We start from the raw sequence: 13513 nt of genomic DNA, 5'->3' as shown, positions 1-13513 counted from the left end.
TGCCCATGGCAGGGGGGTTGGAACTAGATGATCTTTAAGGTCCCTTCCAACCCAAACCATTCTATGATTCTATGATAACTGAATCTCCTTGCAAAGGATCCATCTGACAAAAATTGTGGGAGTAATCCATTCTTTAATAGACATTAATACACCATTATTAAGACTTGGCTTTCTGTTTCTCAGTTTTTCAGGCTTTTAGTGGTTTAGGGAATAGCTTGGTGCTCAACAACTTCAAAACATAATTTCTACTCTACAGCACATCCAAAAATGCATGAGCTTCAGCACTCACGATGACTGGACATGACCTTTTGAGCTGTCTCTGCACCTTTCAATGCACATATGTACAATTTGCAGTCTATCTCCTAGAAACCCATCCTCTCCATTTTTCAAAAATGAAGACAAACTTCTTCCCTGATCAATGAAAACTGACAATGAAATCAAGAGCAGGACAAATTATTTTATCAGCAGAAAGCAAAGATAAGTGTTTCCCCACCCACACTGTACACAGAGTTATGCCAGTTATGGCAAGGCATACAAACAGCTCTGTCGCTATCCACATATCCATTACTAGCACTCATTTGTCTAGACAAAAATGTATGCTTTCAGCTTCCTAGTATCTCTTCTCCTACAGAAAAGTGGGAAGCCCCAAAGTCAGAAACAAATTCAGGGAAGATGCCCATTTTCCTCCCATTGAACTCTTTGGAATATCTTCTGAGAAGGCATTTTGTTCATAGGAACTATATAGTCTTTATTTGCTTGAAAGAGTGTGGTTTCTTAATCATTTAATCTCAGTAATTGGAAAAATTAATTAAAAAAAACCCAGTTCACTCACTGTCTTTAAAAAGATTGAATAATAATCTTAAACTACTTCAAGGGCATGTCTGTAGTGTATTGCACAGTGCTGCCCTGATGACCCCAAAAGGTCAGGCAAGTCATTTGGGTATCTTGCAGAAATGGTATGTTGAATCTAAATGCAAGTGCACCTCATTGCAAAGGATGCTCAATAAGCATCAATGCAGCTTTCACTGTCTTATGTTCTACTGTACAATGAAGCCATAGCCTTAATGTTTAGGGAACTGGTCTTTTTTATATTGTTTCCAACAATACTATATCACTAAAGCATTATAAAATGCACTAAACATATGTGGTGTAGTGGTGTTGCATTGTATTCATTTGGTTGTGGCTTTAAGAAGCTGCTGTGGCATGTACAATTAGAATAGCACATATATATACCTGGAATTGCAGAAGCTGTCACAGCAACTATACAGGTCCAACAGCAAGCCACAGTGCAAAAACAGTTTTTACTAACTGTATCACACAGTAACAGTAAAAATAAGAGAAGTCTTCCTAGCATCCCATCACCAGAGTTTCACCACTCATGCACGTGAGGGAAAGGCACAATAATAGACTGCTCAAAAATACCATTAAATTGCAATATTTTAGGATCCAACTCTGCAGACCACAGCCTCATAGGTAGTCTCATTTCAGAGACACTCTTCACACATGTAAAAATTGTTCACTCAAGTAAGGGTTTCAGGGCTGAGTGACTCCAGCAGCCAGCCACATCACTGACAGTACTTTACTGCTGTCACTGTTCAAGCACTGCTGGTTTTCTGCCTGGGATTTAGCCTGCTGGCCAGCCACAGCACAAATGTAATGGTGCACACCCAGGCCATACTCTGGAGAGAACTAAATAAGTCCCTTCATGAGGTGACTACAGGAGCAGGAAAACCAGCTCCAAACTGAATAGTAGAGCATGTCAGGGTTCCAGTCCTGTGCTGTACGGAAACAAGACAGACTGCATCGCACGGCCATGGCACCCCAGAACATAACACCACCTCAAATGGTCCTACTTATATCAGCACAAGGTAAGACAGCAGGTACTAGACAATATGAGGCATACAAAATTGGCATTCAAATTGAGAGAACTTAAAGAGTTCACAGTTAAATATTCCCCAGTAATCATACAGCCTCAAGGGTAGTAAGCATTGTCTTCTGGATTTAAAAGAATTGCTAAATCAAATTCACAAGTTTTGTTAACAAAATTTTTTATCCCCTGTTCACTGGAAAACCAAAAGAATTAAATAGAATGAGTTGAGATATTTACCTGTTATGAATAGGTCCTCTGAACTTTGGGTCAAATTTCCTTGGTTCACCTGCATTTAAAATAAAACAGTATAAAAATATGTCCTTATTTAAAACAAAATCTATAGAGAGGGGGGTGTTAACAGCAGTCTTTGAAGAACAACTTCCATATACTCCTATTTAATCAGTTCTGTTAAAATCATTTCATGCAGGCAGTATCAGTAATTCACCAATACGATTATATAGTTTTTGTAGATGAGATCAAAGCCTTTTTCTTCTAGTCCAAAAACTTTGAGGGCCTCACATTTACCACATGATAAATTACCTTTAATGTACATCCTATCACTACACCTATGCACAGTGTTCACAGTAGAAAGTTGCTGATACTTGAGAGACAAGGATTATGTCTCACAGTCACATGCTAAGTGTGTTTGGCAGCAAGTGAGTGAACCTACCTCTCTGGAGCTATAGGATAAGCCCTTCTGATTTTTCTCTAAAAGAACAGTTTGGAGTCATGTCTGTACTTAATGTTATACTTACATTCTTGCAGAGTTATTCTTACTTCCCACTGCTTTGGTTAAAGGACTTCATAGACATAGAGTTGCAGGTTTGCCCTTTTTGCATGGGGCTTAGGAGATGACAAAGCATGGCTGGAGGCTGCAGAAATTCAGTGCTGACCTTGCTCTACACTACCTTGCACAGGTAGTGAAACTGCACCAGCTTCTCCAAAGCCGGAGATGAGGTACAGCGCCACAAAGCAGGCAGAAGAGCACATGTTTCAAATATCTTCTCTAACTCTCAAGTAGATGCACCCATCACATACCCCAGTGTATGAAGCAGAGCAGGTTTTAAAGTTGGTTATACACATATTCATGAACATGGTTGTTGCTTTATATGAATCTCAGAATGACTAGAAGGTCAAGTCAGGTCCCTCCTAGAAACAGTCAGTAACATCTGGCCATAGTTTACAGATGAAAGGAATCAAACGTGCTACATTTTTTTCATGTGGCTATCCTGGTTAGCATAGTTCCAATTGATTCACCCTACGCATAAGCAAACTATTTTAAGAAGCTGCCAAATACTAACCCACCAATCTGTGCTTCAAATGTGGACTTGAATAAGATGAATTACAGTATGATTTCACTTGGGAAAGTGTAACAAAAATTTATGGTAGAATTTAAATTTTCAAGTTTCAAGCTACTGTATGAAGAGAAAGAAGCAGTCCTTCAATCAACAGACCAGGATTTGGATTTTTCCTTTTGAAGCTAGGTATTCAGCTTTATGGGAATTTTTTTTAAGGTCAGTAATTATGGAGCTTTACTGAACCAAACTTTGTGCAATGAAAAATTCTTCATTCAAATATCAACACTACAATACAAATTACTGTTTCAGAGTGCTTTCTCACTGCTTGCTTAAGGATCTCCTGAATATACCTGGTATTAAAGGGTGTTACCAGCCTAAGCTTTCCCCTGCCTTCAGAAAAAATACTTATTTTCTTCAATTAGAGAAGAACTTAGCAACTTCTCAAAAGCAAAATTTACTTATTAACTAAACGCCAGACTTTGTTCTTGGTTTATATCAGAAAAACCTTATCAAAATACACACAGACCAGTACAATAAACACAGCAGGTAATAAAATTCTATTTGCCCTTCATCTGAGGTGTTCAGGTCCACCTTACCAAGGTCCTGAAACAAATATATTTTAACACAGAAGAGTTTGGGAAAGCTGAAACTTCGGAAGAGTGATGTGTGACAGCAATGCTGGGGAGTGGAAGATACAAGTTATGCTGTTACACAGGTACTATGGGAACCCACCATGGTCCAGAAAGCAAGTGTACCATAAACAATACTTAATGCTGGGCCAAACCCTGTATTTTGAAGAACCTTTTTGTACAGCATTTTCTACAAAGTTAGTATTTCTACAAAATAATTTCTCTCCAGAACAATTCACATTCTGTAACATTGCTCCCTATTAATAAGTTCTGACCATAAGGCACACTGAAGTGAACCTTTGTTCATTGCTCACACAGGACCCAAATTTAGCATGTAAGAACAGTCATATCAGATCACAAGAAAGATGCACTGAACCCACACCCTGTATCTAGCAAGGGGCCATAGTGAATACCCGAGGAGAAACACAAAATCAAGGCAAACATAGTGGTATTTCCCTAAAATTGAGATTACAGAGATTTGCAACTGCACTTTTCTGAACCAAAGGAAGTGACTTTGTATTTAATAGTTGTGGGTGAATTTCTTTCTCATTTATTTCATAAATCCCTATTTAACTTGTGTACACTTTAACAATCTGCAATGCCCTACATCACAGAATACTACAGGTTAATGAAACATTGAAGTACTACCTCCTTTTGTCTGTTTTAAGCTTGCCATCAGTCAGCTCATACCTGTATGGCAGCTAATGTATGCTACTAATAGTTTTACAGGTTATTATATTCCTCTTTACTTGTCTATCTTCAAGGGTCCTAGTCTGTTCAATTGTTTCTCATATGTAAGCCATTCCATACTTTTGGTCATGCTTATATTCCTTTTCTCTACTACATACTACTGGAAAAGGAAGGGCCAGAACTGCACAGAATATTCACCATAAATATTGGCTGTGTGTCCTGGTTTGAGCTGGGATAGAGTTAATTTTCTTTCTAGTTGCTGGTATAGCGTTGTTTTGGGTTCAGTATGAGAAGAATGTTGATAACACACTGGTGTTTTCAGTTGTTGCCAAGTAATGTTTAGACTAAGTCAAGGATTTTTCAGCTTCTCATGCCAAGCCAGCAAGAAGGCTGGAGGGGCACAAGAAGCTGGGAGGGAGGACAGCCAGCAAAGCTGACCCAAACTGGCCAAAGGGATATTCCATACCATGTGATGTCATGCCCAGTATATAAGCTGGGGGGAGTTGGCCTGGGCAGGGGGGGAGCTCAGGAACTAAGTGGGCACCAGTTGGTGGGTGGTGAGCAATTGTATTGTGCATCACTTGTTTTGTATATTCCAATTTTTTTATTATTATTATTATTGTAATTTTATTATTGTTGTTATTATCATTACTAGCTTCTTCCTTTCTGTTCTACTAAACTGTTCTTATCTCAACCCATGAGTTTTACCTTTTTCTTCTGATTCTCTCCCCCATCCCACTGGGGGTGGGGGTGGGTGGGTGTGGTGGCGTGAGTGAGCAGCTGCATCGTACTTGGTTACTGGCTGGGGTTAAACCACGATACTGTGATTTATACAATCATATAATGACTTTTTCTATTTGATCTCAGTCCATTCCTAATAATTCTTTCTTACAGTCTACTTGGTTTTGGGGGCAAACACTTTCACTGAATCATCCATTAAGACCCAAAGTTCTCACTCTTTAATGTTAGTAATTAGCTCAATCCCACTACTGGAGGAACCCATTCTCCAAAGATACTCAATATTTTCCTTAAGTACTTGAATAATGAAGTAGAACGAACACTTTGAAGCTGTGCAGGTGACTGGTGTTAAAATACTTCTGGAGACAGAATCAAAGGGATTTTGATAAACAATTTAACAATTCAAAGTTATTTTCATAAACTGAAGAAAGTTATAAAGACAAACTCCATTCACAAATCCATACAGAATACTTGCTTTCAACAACGCGGATGAGAAGAACCCTGAAGGATTACAGCAGACTGCAAACAGCCAATGAGTCAGTTAAGCGATTCTTTGCAAAAAAAAGCATAACTCATTCAAGAAGTGAGAGCATGACTGGTGAAGTCACTGTTCCTTGTGCTTGGGACACGTAAGGCCTCATCTGAAAAACTATTTCTAGATCATGGCCCTAGAATTTCAGATGACACAGAAAAACTGGAGACAGTAGAAAGACTGATTAAAAAGAAGACACTAAGAGGTTTACAAAAAGCAGTAAATTAATGCAAACTTCAATGACTGTGATTAAGAAAAGGAGCACAAAATAATGGTCTTCAAATACCATATAAAAGAGAGAGTAATCAGTTGTTCTCAGCGTCCTCTATCAGAGAGAGAAGCTAACTTCATTTACAGCAAAGATGGTTTTAGATTAGGCATCAGGAAACCTTTCAGAACACATGGGCAGTTACACACTGGAACAGATTTTCCAAGCATACTTCTGAAGTTTCCTCACCCTAAGCTTTTAAGAATGGATTAGACAAATACCTGTTGGGAAGAGAATAGAAAAATGTACCATGTCTCAGCACAGAGGCAGCCAAATGGATCTCCTGAAGTCCATCTAGCCCCACATTGCTGTAATTGTCTGGTTACGGCCAGCTAAGACCTAGCATGCCCCAAATGTATTTTTACGTGTTTGTCCATTTTTATCTCTTCTCACACACATTGTTTACTTTCCAGAGAGAAAGGAGTGATTTCTGCTCTCTTTGGTATGGCAACAAGCTAGATTTTCAAAAACAGAATAGACTTTCAGCAGGGAAGCCATACACTTGTATTTTGCTTATAGATGTTTCTCCAGTCAGTCTGTGTTGTACTGAGAAAGTCTGTTGACAGGGACAATCTCCTGAGCTTCCAGAATCTCTCTATTAAGCAGAATGGTTTTATAATGTAACCAGTTGGGCAAGATGCAATATGTTTCCACAAGTGGCCTCCTTTCCATAATAAGATCATTATTAACAGAGTGTCTATCATTGTAAATAGCTCAAGTTTTGTTATTTCTGTCATACCTGTGTGCTTCTGAAATGAAACAAAGAAAATGCGTATCAAAAGATACACGTATTTATGGAGCATATTCAAGTGTAGTAGGTGAACTCCACAATACTGCTACAATAAAAACTAAAATCCACTAACTAATAGGCAAGAAAATAAAACAAAGCACTCCAGAAGATGAACTCTGATTCAAATGGAGACTTTCATCTCCATCAGGCAAGAAGAGGGATGCTGTGAGATAGTAACAGCAGTAAAATTATTGCAGTAGTGCAAACTTCTTCCAAGAATTGTTCCTCACAGTCAGCAGTCAGTATGCTTATCATGGCACGGTGCAGTGCAATACTGCTCAAATTGTCTTCCTCTGTCACTTAGCTCTTGAAATAAATCCATTACAAAATATGGCAGTTTACACAGGAAAAGGTAACTATATTCTAAGTTAAAAATACACTAAAATTCACTGACAGAAGTAGTCTGTAGCATCACTGGAATATTCCTTACCAAAACATATGACACAGCAACTGTGATCATAGTTTCATGGAACAACAAAGAAAAAGAAAAATGTTGTTTGTTTCATTCTCATTTTTCTAAATTAGATATCAAATTCCCAAAATTAATTACTACCATTCTTTAAAAATTGAGAAGATTCTTTGGGGGTGAGGTGGGAATTATTTATGTTATTAGTATTCACATAGCTGCTGGTAAATGCAAACCACTTCCTTAGCTATAAAAGCCCAAACGTATTTAGAAAGCAAATTCCAAGCTTTAGGAGTTTGGTAGGCATAAGGAAGAAAGCAGTAGTTCGGAATAACGATTGTCATTTTTTGGCTCAGATTAAAAACTGAGATGATATTCACTCTTTGCAGATGAGACAGATCTATTTCACAGGCTGCTTTGTAAGAGGAAACTTTTGTATGTTGAATTATAGTATCATTACAAGAAATATTTCACAAGATATTTCATTTACCAATTCTGACTCCAAACAGCATATGAATTAAATTGTTGCACTTTATCACTGTAATAGTTTTAAAAAGCAAATCTAAATTTCTTATCTAAAATAAAAATCGACTATATATATATATATAAAAAGTTTACCTTTAATCTGCAATTTAAATAAACTTGCAAATGTCATGCTGGAAAAAAATTAGGATATTGCTAATAATTAAAGAAGTTACAGAACACCATTTGGGGCTAGATGCAAGCCCATTAAAATCAGTTGAAGTAACACAATTGAAATAAATGAGATTTAGATGAGGTGCTTATGAATTGTCACAAGAAAGCAGGTAAATTACCGTGTTTTCCATAGTAGTTTTCTTCATCTCTATCCATGTTATTGTACCTGGATCATTTTAGCAAGCTGTCTGTGTGAGATATTAACTAGTGTTGCTAGCACACTTTCCCCAGCAAGCACAGATACACAAAAATAATATTTCAATAGATTTTATAATAAAGCTGAGTGTCATGGACTTCTCCAATCAGAATGGAAATTCACAAAGTAGGCAGGCCTTTCTGTGAATAGAAAGTTATCACTCAGTGCCTTGCCCACCTACTCCAAGCCAGTCTGATAGTATAAATGAAGAGGAATGACTCTTACCAGCTTGTACTAACATACAATGTATAAGCAGAAAGGCAAATGTCTGCACCTGAATACCATTTGTAAAATAATCTTGTGGAAGTCAATACAACCGAAAAAAATTACTGATGATTTGCTAACTGAGAATAAGGTATCATACTGTCAGTAATTACTGTGTTTTTGCAGCCTGTGCTACTGTGAGTGAAAATAGTCTTTACATGTCACAGCTGGCCAAATATTTCTTCCTCTCTACACATGACTAGCTCCCCCAAAGTACAAGTCATGCAAGTAGGAAAAACAAGATTTACTCTGACACATTTAAGTCTAAAATCTAAACTGTCTGCTGTATATCAAATTTTCATTCTTGTCAAGTGAAACATTTATCTGTAGAAGTAGTCATAATTTACTAAATTATTTTCTTAACAAAATGTACATTTTGTATTTCTGCATAGCACAAAAGTGCAGAACAGTAGTTAGTGCTACAAAGTCTTAGCATTGTTACTTTAGATACTGTACTGCCTATATAGTGAAAGGAAGTACAAGGCATTATAGGTGGTATGTGAATCTGAAAGCCTGAAGCCATTTAAAAAAAAAAAAAAAAGGTAGCAACCTCTCCTTTTAGCCACAAAGGAACAGAATTCCCATGTGGTGATCCTGACCAGTGTAAAACTTCCCTTCTCTGTGGAATATGATTAAAACACCAATTGTAGAATTCTGTAATGAGAAATATGTACACTTGTACATGCATTTCTACATTAATTTTACAAGACAGAGCTGAACTACATGCCGGAACAACAAAAATAATGTTTTTAAGTCAACCCTGTCACTGTGTAGTACACAATGACAAAGAATGATCTCATAGTTCACAAATGATGCTGGTGATATGAAGTCACAGCCCATTTTGTGATTACAGAACTTAAAAGCAATGTTCTAATATTTACCAAATGAGATATTTAGTACAATCAGTATCAGTAAATGAAGGTAAAAATAATAGGATGAGGATGTAATTGATCTTTTGTAAAATATTAACCATTGACTGAACTCTCATACTTAACTACCTCCCAAGACTTCCTGCTATTCTTAGACAAATACAAAAAAAAAAAAGAAGCAGAGAAGCCAAGTGACTATGATTCTACTGTACTCCTACTCAAGTTTGCACCTCTGTCAAAGGCTGCATCAGTAAATCTCAATATAGTACAGTAACAGAAGGCCCTGAACAGACAGTGCTAAACACAGATGTACACTAACATGGCATTCAGCCAGCAATGTATTACCCAACTCTAATAAAATGCTCTTCCTCCTTCAATAATTATTAAGTTTCTTCAGGTTTCTTCCTTGGTGTTTGATCAACAATTACATGTGCCTGTGGCTAGAGTAGGTGTGGCTTTTTAAGAAAATAGTATTTTTATTAGAAAGGTGTTGGAGCTTTATGTGTATGTGCTGCTTCCCTCTACTGGAGTAAATAGGTATGTTCAAGTAATTAAAAGTACTGTAATATGCATCAGCAATAGTAACGCCTCCTTTAAGGCAGGTGTACACAATCTGCTAATTCAATGCTCAAAGATACAAGTGCACAAGCCAACAAATTAGGCTGCTAATAAATGCTCGGGGTGTATTAGGATTGAATGATGTTCATCCCAGATGATGTTTCTCTAAATAATCATTTGAAGATTTTGATGCTTCTGCCCTTCTGTTCTGGGTAGGAGTAGGAAAAAACAAAACAACACAAGGCCTTGCACAATTCATCTATCCCTTTCAGAAGCAGAAACTTCTTGAACATATATGAAAGACTAATCTTTGCAAGGTTTACAGTCTAATTTTGCAAAGAATCCAAATAAATGTTTGAGATGTACTGCCGTTTAGTAGCAGTCAATTTAATTTTGTTTAGGCAACCTTAAGCTACGTTGTAAGTCACATGTAATGTTCCTTATACAGAAACAGCCTAATGATCCTAGTAATATAAAATAATACATGATTGTATTATACATAATGTATACATAGTAATACATAATGTATTACTTTTACAAACGTGTAGAGGCAGCCTATTAAGTCAAAAGGTTGACATTAGTATAAAAACAGCTCTTCCAATAAGTCTTGTGCCTGGTTTACACGCATACAGTTTTTTTTCCCTCTTTGAAAGATTCGGATATAACTCGTTTGTTATGAGATCATATACTGATACACACATAAATTTCAGTTATAATAAAAGCATACTTATAATTCCTCTCTTGTGTAATAAATCATACTAAATGGTAGCCTTCTTTGAAATATCTTTTATCTTTTTCTGTTTATTGCTCCTTCAGCCAGAAAAGCTAATGAGGGGATGAATACAACCCACCTTGAATTCCATTTTTAAATGCCAAAGAAGACACACTTTTCTGACTTTGGGTTGTGGGGTGGTTTATTTCCTGTTAGCCATTCATGCAGACAGATTTTTCTTCCAGAAAAATAATTAAATGTGTTTATCTTTTAAAAGTTGAGAATTCAGCATAAAAGTCTCAGTGAATGGATGCCACACACTGAAATGTGAGTCAGCAATATCACTGCATTAAATAATTGTACTAGAGGTTTAATGTCTTCATCCTATATTATATCACAGGCTAGACTGCGTATGTTGTGTTTGTTGGAAACCTGGCATGGCAGAAGAGATCCCCTTGATTGTTTCTTCATGTGCCCACGCATGCACATGAGCTCTGGTACCTTGAGCATTACAAATTAATCACGTAAATATCCAAAAACTAAGTAAAATGTTTTCCTTCACATTTAAAACATTAATTTAGGTTGAACAAAATGGTACAAGTAGAAGCTATTGGGGACAATAAAATAACCTAAGAAATGGCAACATTAGGTGATTAAAGTCAGGGCTAAAGAGGGGCTCTGGGTTCTTAAATGGAATCCACAGCTCTATATCACTTAGGCCATTTAACAGCTGTGAAACATAAGTCTATCAGAAAAGGCTAGAGGCATCCAGCACACTGAGGCAGGGGATGATTAACTAGCTAGTAGAAAAACACTGAATAAATAAATGCATCATCAGTTCAGTTCTCTATAGGTACTTTGGTACCTAATTCTGAGCAAAATTCACAGGCCTGCATCTTTCCCTGGAGTTTCTATCAAATAACAAACAAGGCATTCTTTCCTTACAAACACAGATGCCAGAGGCGATGATGGTGCCTGTCTCCCAGTCACATACAAATAGACTGCTCCAACTCGAGATGCAAGAGATCTAAATTCAGACCCACACTGCGGGAACAGGAGGCTAGAAGACATTCCCCTTACGTGTCAACAGAAAGGCACTCCATGCAGCTGTAAGAGTTACTGTCAGAAAGAACACAATTGTGTATATGTTTGGGTAGCTCATAGTAGATGAACCAAGAATCCTGTCCCTACTCCAATATTTAATATGTAACATACAGTCAGACCAGTAAGTTCTTTCTTTCCAATACAAAAAAAATCATTTTCCCTTCTTTTAAATGTTTTAAGCAAAAATTTCTTATGCTATTACACAGAAGTTAGTTTTTTTCTGCCAGATCCCCAAAGTACTCTTACCTTTCATCTTATTAGGAATTCCCAGAATGCAAAGCTTCAAAAAGATCTAACTGGTACCTTGGATTGCATTGGTAATAGTAATGCAAGAGGAAAGTTATTAATAGTAATGAAAAACCACTTGCTCTATCATATGACAATCATCCAGATTTCAAATCAAAACATTTTGCAAGAGGTTTTTGATCAACTCACAAAACAGGAACTGCACTAGCAAACAGCAACCAGAACAAGGAAATTTTTATTAACGTACAGTGCAATAAATTCTTCAATAAGCTACACACCCAAGGGAACAACTCTTCATGGTGCTATATACTTGCTACTGCATTAGACAAGTGTGAATTCATTCCCTCCCTGGAATTTTCAGAAAGATTAACACATGAGAAGACAAGTTGTGGTTCAACAACAGAACAAATGACACTAGTTGAAATGCTCTGTCTTCTACATTCTCTAACCACTCCCACACAATTCTTCTAATTCATTTCCATGTCCACACATTCCTTTCGTCCTGTAGTTCTGAATCAGCTTTCCACTACATTCCCTGTTTTTCAGGGAAGGCAAAAGCATATGCAATGGGTGTTTTGGAATTACATTGTGATCACTGGCTAACCACTATGCTCAGGTTATTTGTCCGTGGACAGCCACCACTCAGAATGTTCAAGGGGCTAACTAGGGAGGCAACAGTCATGCAGGGCACACTCATGAACTAGGCAAAGTGTTGAAACCTAAATGATATTTGAATCCAGTACTGCCTTTATACTACTGATACTGGCTCATGACTTGCAAAAAATGGAGGGGTGAAGAGGGAAGAGGAGGTGGCAGATGAGACAAACAGGTCACTTCATCACATCAATGTCCCTTTCTTTACACAGTTGCACAGACACAAATCTTCATATGCAATTCACCATTTCCCATCCACATTCAGTCTGAGTTTCAAAAATGACTGCCACTGACTACAGTGGAGCTGAGGGCATTCAGCACTGCTCACAAATCAAGTATTACCTCCACAAGTCTTACTGAGGGACACGATAAAAGAAGGGGAGGAGGGGGAACACAACACGGTGAAAGACAAGGGTTTAAGTAGGTTTCAAGAAGACCAAAGTACTATGTACTTCTGCATCAGTTTTACCCATCATACAGACTCCTCTGCTTCCCAAGCAGTCCAGGCCATCAGCACTACATATGTACATACCATAAAGAGAATTGCCTGCGAATCCTGAGGTCAGTGACTGACTCTCCAATGGAAAAGGCTGACCTTTTTTCCACCGTGGTAAGAAAAGCAAACACTACATTAGGCTCTAAGAAGCCAAAACTTTAAAATTAATGTTATTGCACTGTCCTAATTAGTCATGTATCTGAAGAAGCATGATGTTCTCCATGTCATAGCCACAAGACAAAGTGAATGACAACACATCATATATCAGCTGACTATCAGTTTGTCCAAGAATTGTGCAATGTTTTTTACTGAGGTGGTGCCTGTACAATGAACACGTTGTCCATGTTCATTTAAGATTAGACAAAACATTGAAATCTGTTTGACCAGCATGGTATCATCAAATTTCAAAGGTCTGCACCTAACATTCTTCTGATACTAGTGATAACATAGGCTATTAGGCAGATTTTGAAATATACCAGTTGTCAAACAACTACCCA

At 37.4% G+C, this 13513-nt stretch overlaps 1 protein-coding gene across 1 annotated transcript in view; it reads right to left on the bottom strand.

Moving 5' to 3' along the window:
- Positions 1–8073, bottom strand: part of SLC44A5 (solute carrier family 44, member 5) — a 53250-nt gene extending 45177 nt beyond the window's left edge. The window contains exons 1-2 of the mRNA XM_010561492.1: positions 8037–8073; positions 2108–2156 (exon numbers count right to left, since the gene is read on the bottom strand). Coding sequence (XP_010559794.1) covers positions 2108–2156; positions 8037–8073 — 86 coding nt within the window. The remainder of the gene's footprint in view (positions 1–2107; positions 2157–8036) is intronic.
- Positions 8074–13513: the final 5440 nt, after the last annotated feature.

Source organism: Haliaeetus leucocephalus, unplaced genomic scaffold, assembly GCF_000737465.1.
Source record: "Haliaeetus leucocephalus isolate CR32 unplaced genomic scaffold, Haliaeetus_leucocephalus-4.0 Scaffold147, whole genome shotgun sequence".
In the NCBI taxonomy this organism is placed as follows: Eukaryota; Metazoa; Chordata; class Aves; order Accipitriformes; family Accipitridae; genus Haliaeetus; species Haliaeetus leucocephalus.
Note: the sequence above shows the minus strand (reverse complement) of the source record. Positions and strands in the feature narration are given on the sequence as shown.